The 13067-nt window shown below is 38.9% G+C and overlaps 1 protein-coding gene across 2 annotated transcripts in view; it reads left to right on the forward strand.

Moving 5' to 3' along the window:
* The window catches only part of ROS1 (ROS proto-oncogene 1, receptor tyrosine kinase), a 111796-nt gene that overhangs the window by 52018 nt on the left and 46711 nt on the right, over positions 1-13067 (forward strand). Inside the window, exons 19-26 of one of the 2 annotated variants that reach the window (XM_065911453.1) lie at positions 1332-1549; positions 1875-2035; positions 2409-2553; positions 5295-5557; positions 8426-8489; positions 9130-9332; positions 11099-11304; positions 12390-12673. In XM_065911453.1, coding sequence (XP_065767525.1) covers positions 1332-1549; positions 1875-2035; positions 2409-2553; positions 5295-5557; positions 8426-8489; positions 9130-9332; positions 11099-11304; positions 12390-12673 — 1544 coding nt within the window. The remainder of the gene's footprint in view (positions 1-1331; positions 1550-1874; positions 2036-2408; positions 2554-5294; positions 5558-8425; positions 8490-9129; positions 9333-11098; positions 11305-12389; positions 12674-13067) is intronic. The other variant, XM_065911454.1, reaches the window with a different exon arrangement.

A 13067-nucleotide genomic window follows, 5' to 3' on the forward strand; every position in this document is an offset into this window, starting at 1 on the left:
CGGATGTCAAGAATTTTTGGATTGGCCCAGGAGATACTTACAGAAGAGAAGTCTTCAGCTGGGAATGAGGGGCAGTTCCAGCCAATGACAATTAAGGGATTTCCAGTCTTAGTCTGCAGGGAAGTCTCTGTCCTGGAGACTGTTTTGGGAATGCTGAACAAACCGCCTGTGAACAAGGCTAACAGGAACATATCTGTGGGATCTAGGCTGCAGCATCCCTGGGCATGGTCCAGAAGGGCCGGCCTTCTCAGGTCAAGTGCATCCTGCTTGGTGAGCTTCTTTCCATATAGAATTTGGTTTTATATATCTCACCAAGAGATATACTGGAAAGGTCTCCTGAGAAGTGGAAATAAGAAAGTGTAAAATTAGAAAAGGTGAAAATCCAAAAGGTAAGCCAGGGGCTATCTTCACATCTGAGTAGGTATGAATAAAGAATCTCTTACAAGAAAAAGGACTATGGGAATAGTACAAGTGAATGCTGTTTTTCTTTATAAGGCTTACAACTCCCAGGTCCTCTGAGGTAATTTCGATTTTCTCAAGGAGGTATTAATGAAACTCTCAAAACAAACCTTTTATTTATTTTGATTTTAAGTGCCATATTTTTCTAAAAAGGGGAATGTCAACACTTTAAAAGATATAGAGAGATCATTTTTTTAAAGTGAAATGACTACTCCAAAAGGCTGAGAATCATTGAGATAGTTATTATTGAGTACTAGAAAATCCAAGTAATTTTAGAAACAACCAAGCAGAGTTTTAAAGTAAAAATCATGATAACATTCCTCGTCGTTGAGAAAAAACTTTAAAAGCAATTTTAAATGACATTCTGTTTACTTGAATTCCCTGGTCTGAAACAGCATTTGGACTAAACTGTGGAAATTAGTAAGTATCAATGAAGCAACCGACTGTTGGGAATAGTATAAAGTGAAGGATTAAACAGCTTAGAATAAAGATTGGTGAGTAAATAGTACAACTAACCAAGAAGAAGAGGAAGGCAGTGAGGAGCAACCAATCAGTGGGTTGTGCCTTCGATGTGAGGTTATTACGAAAAGTCACGAGGATTTATTAAGATCTGTGTAACACTTGCTATTGCAATATCACGTTCGTAAGAAAAGCCCTGGAAAATCTACCTGAGGAATACTTCCTGAAAAAAATGCAAAAAGTCAACTTTACAGAGACTTAAGAATAAAGAGAATTATTGTTTCAAAGTTTGTTCTCTTTGTTTTCAAACACACACACGAAACAAACACACATTCTCACCTCTTGAATTCTCTACTTGAACGCACCACCCCTTACCCCACTCCAGACACACGCTAATTGGCGTCCTGTTTCAGCAGTGCCGGGGACACCACCATCACAGAATTCGCAGCCTGGAGCACCTCCGACATTTCTCAGAATGCACTGATGTTCTACAGTGGTCGGCTCTTCTGGATCAACGGCTTCCGCATTATCACAGCTCAGGAAATCGGTCAGAGGACCAGCGTCTCCCTTTTGGAACCAGCCAAATTTAATCAGTTCACAATTGTTCAGACATCCCTCAAGCCTCTGCCAGGTAGGATATTGTATTCCTGCTTACCCTCTCTTCTCCATACTTTCTGTTAAATAAATTTTAAGATTGGGTTTTTTTTTTTCCTTTAAAATTATGTTTTAAGAGGGAAAAAAGGCTTTAGTAGTTTCTGTGCTTGCAATCCTTTTAACTCTTAACCCAAATTTACAGCCTGAAACAGTCAGAAAAAGATGATTTTCAGGATATATTAAAGGAAAGAAAAATTTTATTTTGGTTCTAATTATCAGTGGTTTCTATTAATATTCCACGTGTCCGTGATAATTGATAATCCCCATTTTTTTCTCTCTCTATTCTTTCTTTCCTCCCATAGGGAACTTCTCCTTTACCCCTAAGGTTATCCCAGATGCCATTCCAGAGTCTTCGTTTATGATCGAAGGAAATGCTTCGAGATTTCACATCCTCTGGAATGCTCCCCCAGCAGTGGATTGGGGCATCATTTTCTACAGTGTGGAATTTAGTGCTCATTCTAAGGTATGGCATTGGTTCTAGTAACTTCTAGTTTTCAAGAGGACTGTGCCGTCTGCATCAGGCCTGCCTGTACTGATTTACACTTAATCTTTACTTAACCAAATCCATCTCCCTCACTGTTCCTGTAGCATTTGGTTGTAAAGATTATTCCTGAGAATTCTGTTTTACAGCTAGTCTCTGATTGCTTTATGGTTAGTGTTAACCATTCGTGTGTTACATACACTAGTGTTGTGGAACAACATGGAACTTAGCAACATTAGCATTTCCAAAATTGCAAGGGTAACTTTCATGTGGACTAAAGTTTAAAGATTGTAATTTGAAAAAAAATGTTATGATTCTCTCCCTAAGAAAATAATGTTTTGTGCTTATATTTTAGTTCCTGGCTAGTGAACAACAGTCTAAACCTGTATTTACTGTGGAAGGGCTGGAGCCCTATGCCTTATTTAATCTTTCTGTCACTCCTTATACCTACTGGGGAAAGGGTCCCAAAACATCTCTATCACTCCGAACACCTGAATCAGGTACAAGGGTTAAAACCTCTTTTTAAAAAAGGCAATATCTTGCTTTCCATGATCTAGAGTGGATAATTAATCATTTTTGACAATCGTTTTTAGTTTTGTGTAGATATATTTAGATTCAATACTCTTTCAGTGACTTTTTGGGTATTAGAATAGCAAAATAAATCTGCATAATTAACTTCAAAACAATATTTCAGATTTCTTAAAGACTGTTTCACTTGACTGTGATGATGTATGTACCAAACGCAGAAATATGTTTCAGGTTATTTGTGAAATGCTTCCTAAGGACAAAGGCGATTTAAGAACATAAAAATTTCCTGGAAGGCAGGTTTACCAGGAGGTGTTCTTATAGGTGGTAACTCAGAATCTTTTGTAGATGAATAACTGATGTCTAAACTTTTTAAAAAGTGTTTTTCTTTGGAATATATTTTTAAAAAGGAAATTAGCCACATCTTTACATGTGAATGTCACTTTAAAAGTGTACAAAGTACCTTTATATGTATCATTTCTTTATTAAACATTTATTACATCCCTATCATGTGTCAGAAACATCATTGTATCATTTTATTTGATCCTTACACAGCTCTGCAGTAGGTAGAACAGGTGTTATTATCTCCGTTATGCTAAGAGATAACAATCACTTAGCAGGTTATTACATTATGTTAAGCCTAGGAGTTGCCCCATGTAAGATAGTTAAGTGGCTGGGCTGGGGCTTACTCTGGACTTTTCACTCTGGTTTCTTCAAATCTCCATTCAGTCAGTTTTGTAAACAATGGTAAATGATCATATCATGTTAATTTAATTTACATAAACTTCCCAGCATGGGACCTGGCAAGTAGTAAGAGTACAATAAACATAGAAATCCATTTGCCATTGCATTTTTTTAAAAACTGTTAAGATTTTATCAGCAGTATTTATTCATGAGTCTCATAACAGGAACATAGTGGAACCTGGGCAGGTTCCGGAGCAGTTAGCATTTGGATTCAGGTGTGCACTCTTTGAGATTGCCTTGGGGATGTTAGCTTTGGTAGAATTCTTCTGTGGAATGGACTTGACTGCATCCACCATGGGATGCACTGGGAACAAGGGATCTTCAGTACTCGGCAATAAGGAAGAATGATACAATTTGGCACTTGTCTCTGGGAAATTTATAATACAGTTGGAAATTATTCAAATTGACAAATATTTATTAAGCACTTACTGTGTGCCAGTCCTCTGCTAGATTTGGGGGGATTTAATAAGGATTAAGAAAGGGTGCCTTCTCTCTTTCTCTGATGAAGCTCATAAAACAGTTATGAGTTCTGGGGATCAATGTATATCATGGTAACTGTAGTCAACAATACTGTATTATATATCTGAAAGTTGCTAAGAGAGTAGATAGTAAATGTTATCGTCACATCAAGCAATTATAATTATGTAAGTTGATGTGTTAATTGACCTTAATCATTTTGCAATATATATGTGTATATCACACCATCACATTGTACACCTTAAACCTAAACAGTGTTATATGTCTATTGAAAGTATTAGTCACTCAGTTGTATACAACTCTTTGCAACCCCATGGACTGTAGCCTGCCAGGCTCTTCTGTCCATGCAATTCTCCAGGCAAGAATACTGCAGCAGGTTGCCATTTCCTTCTCCAGGGAATATCCCTGACTCAAGGATCTCTGTATTTCAGGACTCAGGACTCTGTATCTGGGTCTCCTGTATTGCAGGCGATTCTTTACCATCTGAGCCACCAGGGAAGCCTGTATATCAATTATATCTTAATAAAGCTGTGGGGAAATTTTTAAAAAATTCAGAGAGATAAACACAGATATTGCTAATAATAATAGAAATGAGACAGTGACAGTTGACTAGCAATAGCATAGAGTGAATAAACAAGCCATGAAACCTTCACCTCTATGAAGTGAAGCATTCTCAGGAGAGGGCCATGCTTGTGGACTGGTGAGACCAGGGAAGGCCTTCCTTCGGGGAGTGGAAACTTCAGCTGGGCTCCAAGGGATGAAGCAAGAAGAGGTTTATCCCATGTAGGTACGATGTAAAAAGGCCTGGGGATTGGATAATGATGTGAGTGCTGAACATTAAGGAGCAATGGGGTTGGAATGGGAGACTGGGAGAAGACCTTGTGGGGGAATCCTGAGAAAGAAGAGGAACGTCTTGGATGGCACGACTTGGAAAACAGGCAGAAGAATTCCTCTTGATTGACGTACACACACAGAGAGAAATTAATTAAAGGACTGCGAGAAGCTCAATTGCTTGGTTTGGCTCTAGAATAGATGGCAACAGTCAAGCCATACTCCCAGAGAGGGTTCAAGATGAGATGACCTGGACCCTGGATATGCTTTATTTTACACCCTGAACTGACTAAAATCTAGATAGAGATAGTGTCTTCCTTCCAATGGTGACTGCCATTTCCATCTCCAGAATGGGAGTAAATACTGTATTTTATAAGGAGAACTAGCCAGCTTCCATGTATACGGACACAGACTAGAAAGATGAGCCTCATCAGTGGTAGGAAGCAGGATTTGGGTTGGAGAAAAGGAAGACTAGCAGAAATATCAGGATAGGTTCCTGAAGAAATCTATGGCGTATTCTCTCCAGAAGATCTTTAAGGACAAGACAGATACACCTTAACTGTCTGGAATGAGAAATAGTTATTACTATATTGCTCTGTACCCTCATTGTGAGTGATAGAAGTCAACCTTACATTCTTTTCTGCCCTGTGTCTCTGCTTTTCAGTTCCATCAGAACCAGAGAATCCCAGAATATTTATATTACCAAGTGAAAAACACCATAACAAGGATGAAGTTGTGGTGGAATTTAGGTGGAATAAGCCTCAGTATGAAAACGGTGTGTTAACAAGATTCGAAATTTTCTACCAAATATCCAACCAAAATGACACAAACAAAACATTTGAAGACTGGATTGCTGTCAATGTCACTCCCTCAGTGATGTCTTTTCAGCTGGAGGGCATGAGTCCCGGGTACAGCATTGCCTTCCAGGTACGGGAGTGAAAATGGGGATACGGGGGTCTCAGTGTAAACAGAGAGTGGATTAAAGGACTAGGTTAAGAAGCCTGCTCTGTTAATAATTTGATTTATGCTGTAATCACAGAGGTCGAGTGGGCAGCAAATATGTAGCAGGGAGAGGGGACCGCTAGGATTAAGGACATCTTGACACTTTCTTGCTTCCAGATTCAGAACAAATCATTATTTTTGGCTCCATCACTAAAGGCCATGTAGGTGCTTTTATATTGATTATCTCATTTGATCTTCACATTGTCTGTGAAGAAAAAGTCATGTCCCTGGATGCATCAGGGAGGTACCAAAGCTGTGTGGTTGGGAAGTAGTGTGCTGTTTGGTCTGGCTTCTAGAATCCTTTCCATCATATCACATCAGTTGCTGGGAGGCATCCAACAAGCGGGGATGCCCTTGCTTCCAGTTACGGAAGGAAATAGACGCTGAGGGTCTGGGTAGTTGACATCTCACATTTTTCGCCTGGCTGCTGAGAGAGAAGAAAGTAAAAGAGAGTATGAGTTAAAAGGAAAAAGCTACTGCCACCTGTTTTGGCATTTTTAATTTAATATGACAAAACTTTCCCCTTATGGTAGATGGCTTGATGATTTCTACATCCTCATTATATATCAGGTTAGTGACAAGGTTATGCATCCATCCTTTTTGGGAAATGTAAGGTTTTGGGGAGAGTTTTAGAGATTTGTGGTTTCCAGAAGATCTATTTTATTTTTGCAAAATTTTTTTTTTTTTTTTTTTTTTTATTTTTTTATTTTTTTTAAATTTTTTTATTTTTCAGTGGGTTTTGTTATACATTGATGTGAATCAGCCACAGAGTTACACGAATTCCCCATCCCGGTCTCCCATCCCACCTCCCTCTCCACCCGATTCCTCTGGGTCCTCCCAGCCCAACAGGCCCGAGCACTTGACTCATGCCTCCCACCTGGGCTGGTGGTCTGTTTCACCACAGAAAATATACATGCTGTTCTTTCGAAACATCCCACCCTCCCCTTCTCCCACAGAGTTCAAAAGTCTGTTCTGTACTTCTGCGTCTCTTCTTCTGCCCTGCATATAGGGCCATTGTTACCATCTTTCTAAATTCCGTATATATGTGTTAGTATGCTGTAATGTTCTTTATCTTTCTGGCTCACCTCACTCTGTATAATGGGCTCCAGTTTCATCCATCTCATTAGAACTGATTCAAAATTTGCAAAATTTTAATTCAACGATTATTTTTATAATATGTTCAGTTCAGTTCAGTTCAGTTCGGTCGCTCAGTCGTGTCCGACTCTTTGTGACCCCAAGAATCACAGCACGCCAGGCCTCCCTGTCAATCACCAACTCCCGGAGATTACTCAAACTCATGTCCATCAAGTCAGTGATGCCATCCAGCCATCTCATCCTCTGTCGTCCCCTTCTCCTCCCGCCCCCAATCCCTCCCAGCATCAGGGTCTTTTCCAATGAGTCAACTCTTCACATGAGGTGGCCAAAGTATTGTTAACATATACTAATAAAAATTATACATAAAAGTGAAAGATAATACACATTCCTATCTGTTAAGAATTGTGTGTGTTCCAGTTAAACAAACACTCTGGTTAGGTGTGTTTGCCTCTATGGCTTGTTGCTGTTGTTTAGTCTCACAGTTGTGTCCGACTCTTGCATCCCTGTGAACTGCAGCCCACCAGGCTTCTCTGTCCATGGGATATCCCAGGAGGAATATTTGAGTAGGTTGCCATTTCCTCCTCCAGGGGCTCTTCCCATGTCTCCTGCATCAGCAGGCATATTCTTTACCGCTGAGCCTGTATGGTTAGTATAGTGGTTCAGATCTCAGTCAGGACAGAACTTTGCAAAGTGATATACATACATAGGCATGAGTTTTACTTAAAGAATAGTCCAGTGTAGAAGTAAAGACTGCTTGATATATATAAAATATACATATATATATATATATGTACCATGTTACACACACACATACACACACACACCATAGACAGATAGTGATAAATAGAATACAATAGAATAGATTTAATAGAAGTATAATAAAAATGAACCAATGTTTTGTTGATTGAGAGAACACTTGAGGATCTATCTTTCAAGGTCATCATTATGGATGACAATTTTCTTGTAGGCTATAGTACACAGGCAAGGTTTTGAAGTGGAAATAATTATTATGTAATAAAAGACACCTAATAAAAATTGTTAAAAAATGTTGCTGTTGGAATGCAACGTGGCACAGTGGGAAGAAAGGCATACAGACCTCAGAAGACTTAGTTCTTATGCCAGTTCCTGCATGTGTCATTGTGGCTGGGTTACCCACCCTAATGATGATCTTTGTCCAGTTTCTACTCTCAGTAGTTGTGAGGATCAAAAGAAATAATATATGTAAAAGTGGTTTGAAACACACAATTCATTTTCAAATAGAAGGGTTAATTACTATTTTCTTTTTATAAATCTCCTTTTTAAAAAGTACAGTAAATTTAGTTATTTGAAACTTCATGTTGATTTCACAATAAGTAGTTTACCATAATCTGTATAGTTTTGTTTCTGTTAAATATTCCATGTAACTTAATTTTGGAAATAGCTAAAGACTTTTTTTAAGAACTTTAGATCTTTTGCAATAGGGATTTGTGCCATTACTTTGTACTTTTCTGGACAATAAAAACCTTACCAACATTAGTTTAGGACAATATTTTCCCTCATAATTTATTGCTGTATACTTAGATGTGACTAACTAAACTATTCATAGTGTATCTCATAACTCTGAAATGAGCCATTCAATAATTTATCAGTCTCAGAACTTAATTATTGTCACTCAGGACCCTTCTGAAGGCACTTCTTTATATCCTTTTCTTTCTTTAGGTTCGAGTCTTCACATCCAAAGGACCTGGACCATTTTCTGACATAGTAAAGTCCAAAACATCAGGTATTTATCATCTGAAACCTGTGCAAGTGTTAATAACAATTAGTAATTTAATTATAAAATATTAATATTATATGTTTATATAATATTAACATAGTAATTTTATATAATATAAATTTGATTTAATTATCAGATATTAACAACAATTACTGATTTAATTATCAGGAGCTTCCCTGATAGCTCAGTTGGTAAAGAATCTGCCTGCAATGCAGGAGACCCTGGTTCAATACCTGGGTTGGGAAGATTCCCTGGAGAAGGGAAAGGCTACCCACTCCAGTATTCTGGCCTGGAGAATTCCATGGACGGTCCATGGGGTCGCAAAGAGTCGGGCACGACTGAGCGACTTTCACTTCACTCTCTCTCTACTGATTTAAAAACATTTTGACCGTTAGTATTCTCAGAGATACCCAAGTACTGTCTCTGAACTGAAACTAAAGTCAAATAAAGTAATCAACTTTTGTCATCACCAAACCTGCTTATATAAACCTGGGCTTAGAGTGCCTGGGCAGTCTCCATCGAGACGGGTGTAGGTGTAGTTCATGAGCCCAGAGACTCATTGATTTCAAAATGGTCTGATATTGAATCAAGGGGTTTTGCTAAAGTTCTTTTTCTCATACATATTATCTACTTGTTTTGTTTTTAGAAATTAACCCATTTCCATACCTCATAACTCTTGTTGACAACAAGATAACTTTATTAGATATGGATCGAAATCAGGTGGCATGGACATTTTCAGCAGAAGGCAATGTTGGTGCCATGGGCTACACAGCTGATGATGCAGTGGGATACTATGCTCAGGGAGACTCCCTCTTCCTCCTCAAAATGGACAGCCGGTCCAGCACTAAGGTATTTTGCTATGTAATTCCTTTGAACCAAAGTGGAGTATTTGCCTATCACACGAGCCTGTGATTAAAATGACTGGCCAGTGGTTGAGACATTAAGATTAGAATGGCTGAAAAAGACAGGTGTTGTATAATTATTTAGTTACAAATGAATTCAGGTTAGATTTGGGGCAAATGTGATTCAGGCTTAATTTAGCAAACAGTGACTTTAAGGCACTGTGTTACCTGGGATAGAGGTAAAAAAAAAAAAAAGTCACTGTCTTTGAACAAATCCAGTCTAGTCTGGATGACAAAGTCTGGATGACATAGTCTAAGATGACGAAGACAGTGTTGCTTAGTGATTAAGAGGGTGAGCTTTGAAATCTGACAAGCTAGAGTTTAATTTTGACTCTGTTGCATGCTAGATCTGTGATCGTCAGCAATTTCTTTAACCACTGTGGTTGCATAGTCCCTCATCTTAGAAGATTAATGAGCTAAGCCTTGGCAGGCACTTAGCACAATGCCTGGCATGTGGTAGGCATTCACTGAATTTAGCTAGTGGAGGGGATAGGCAGAAGACTGTAAGGGCTGTGCTGAGGGCAGGATGCAGTGGGACTGCAGAGAACGGATACTTAACCCAGGGTGGAATGGTGGTGGTAGTGGTAGAGTGGAAAGACATCTTGCGTACAAAGATGATGAACCAGGTGAAAGTGGGGCATGGCTGAGCGATCAGCAAAGTCTGGGAAACCAGAGAGTCACAGCCTGTTTGGGGAGCTGTAACTAGAAGGAGGTCTTCCCTGGTGGCTCAGCAGTAGAGAATCTGCCTGCAATGCAGGAAACATGGGTTTGATCCCTGGGTTGGGAAGATCCCCTGGAGAAGGAAATGCCAACCCGCCCCTGTATTCTTGCCTGAGAAATCCCACAGACAGAGGAGCCTGGCGGTCTACAGTCCATGGGGTGGCAGAAGAATTGAATGTGATTTGGTGACTACACAACAAGTAGAAGGAATTTGGAATGGAGATGGAGGTGAGGGCACAGTGAAAGGCAGAGAGGTGGGCAGGGACCTGAATATAATGGGCCTTCTTTACTGTGCTAAGGAGTTGAGTGTCAATTTTAAAGCCAGCGTTAAGCCATTTAAGACATTTAGTGGATCATTAACGCAATCAACCAGTGTTTCAGGAAGACCTTTCTGTTACCTGTCTGAATACCCTTAGAGAAGGTTAAGTCGGAGGCAGTCAGGAGGCTAGCACAGAAATCCAGACAGGAAATTTTAAGCAGGAAATGAGAGACAGTGAGTGAGAGAAGAGAGGATAAACTCGGGAGATACTATCCATAACTCACTATGGGTAGTAATGGGAGGAAGAAGTCAAGGGTGAATAACAATTGTCAAGATTGTTCCTCAGGTGAGTGTTGGAAATCCATAATAATATAAAATGCAGGAGAAAAGGAGAATTGGGGGTGGAGTGATGCATTCTGTTTTCAGGGGTCGTTAATTTGGAGATTTTCAGAAGGTAGTTTGATATTTGAATCAGTAACTCAATGAGCCACCTTGCCTGAAGATGTAGATTTGTAGCACTGGTCTATGGATTACAGTTGAAGTCATGGTGATTGAAATTAACCACGTGTGAAAAGAGGTCCAGTGTTACAATGGTACACAATCCAGAGTTACCAAGGTTTGATGTTACAAAAGAGAAGTGCAGTTAATAAGTAATATGAGTGTTTAAAAAAAGTCGTCAGATTTGAGGAAAATGACCACTATCTTCTTGATCGTGCTTTCTACCTGTTGTTAAGATTTTCAGAGATGCACTGGTTTTTGATATCACAATTATTACAATTGACTGGATTTCAAGGCACCTCTACTTTGTGCTGAAAGAATCACAAAACGGAATGCAAATATTTGATATGGATCTTGAAAACAAGGTGAAATATCCCAGGAAGCTGAAAGTTTGCAACAGAAATTCAACAATAACTTCTTTTTCTGTGTATCCTTTTTTAAGGTGTGTGAAGTGTATCTGTTTCTATTGTGATGAAATAGACATAAACATATTTAATGTGATATCTTTGGTTTAATATCAGAGTCAATGATGGGACACTAAGATGCTTAATGTTCTTGATGTTAACTTACAGTAAGTAATTCTATGTATGAATAATGAGCCCATAACCACCACTATATAAAATTAATCCATACTGAGAACTCCTTTAACCTGAAGTTAGATTAATTACCAGCAGGAAACTGAAGTGTATTTTTAATCCAGTGAATTTAATAAACACCCCCAGTTGGTAAGGACAGGAAGGGGATTGAGACAGTGGCAGAGAGTGAGCAGGAGATTGGCAGTTTGTTTTGCACAGTAAATGATATTCTGGGCTCATTCGTCTTTAATTAATGTCTTCATTAGATGAATTTTAAGACCTCCATTCAACAACTGAAGGGCAGTTTTTCAGGTTGCTTATGTTTGTGCCATTCGCATGGTTATAATCTATCTTGAAACTAGATTGGTAACTAGTATTAAAAAGTAGAAACAAAATTAAGAAGAGAGGAATGGAGATGGTGTTGATGGAAAGTATGCAAATGTATTTCATATTTAGAGCCTTTAATGAGCCATTTAATACAATACCTAAGATCATTAAGGCTTCCCTGGTGGCTCAGACGGTAAAGAATTCACCTGCAATTCAGGAGACATGGGTTTGATCCCTGGGTTGGGAAGATCCCCTGGACAAGGGAATGGCTATTCACTGCAGTATTGTTGCCTGGAGAATTCCATGGATAGAGGAACCTGATCGGCTACAGTCCACGCGGCCACAAAGAGTCGGACACAAATGAGTGACTAAACACACTTACAAGGTCATTATAATCCAAGTCTTTTGTTGTAAACACATTTATTGAGAAATTGTTGGGAAACGCTACATACTAGACTTCATGTGACCTTTTCCATCAGAAGGTTTTTGAGCACTGAGACATGTTCTCTCTAAAGGTGGCATTTGTTCCCACAGCCATCAGAAAAGATTTCTCTTCATTAGAAAGTGCTATGTGTGATGGTAGGTTTAACTGATTAAACTGGAGGATCTTTTTTCCCCCCAATAGTCGCCTATATTGGACAGAAGTTTTTGATTCTGGATCTCAGATGTTCTACTACAGTATTATCAACCAGACTGTGCACAGAATTCTGCAAGCCCCAGTCATAAACCATCCAAACGGGAGCCAATGTTCTTGCAATGTGACTGAATCTGAGTTGAGTGGAGCAATGACTATTGACACCTCTGACCTAAAGAAACCACAGATATACTTTGTCAAAGGTCAAGAGATCTGGGCCACAGATCTAGAAGGATGTCAGTGTTGGCAAATTATCATCCTGCCTGCTCTTCTTGGTAAGACACATGTGTGTATGTAGGTCTTCACTGGCGATGGGGGACCTTCCTGTCCCATTACAAAGGAGTTACAGTCAACATATACTCAAATGAATATATATGTATATACATATATATGCATACATACATATAATATACATATATGGTATTTGCTCCAGACCATGCGAAATGTTGTTGTAGAATTCAAGCTGTATTCAGGCAAATTGTACATAGGCATTCACATAATTTTCTGGATTAGGGAGCTTTTTTCTTGTCATTTTACAGTTAACAGAAGTATTAATATAACTTATTGAGCTTAATTACATATTCTAGACAGGTTACTAAATGCATTATTGTATTTGATCTTCAAAACACCTCAGTGAAGTAGATATTAATACATGCATTTTACAGATAA

This window comes from Muntiacus reevesi, chromosome 19, assembly GCF_963930625.1.
Source record: "Muntiacus reevesi chromosome 19, mMunRee1.1, whole genome shotgun sequence".
In the NCBI taxonomy this organism is placed as follows: domain Eukaryota; kingdom Metazoa; phylum Chordata; class Mammalia; order Artiodactyla; family Cervidae; genus Muntiacus; species Muntiacus reevesi.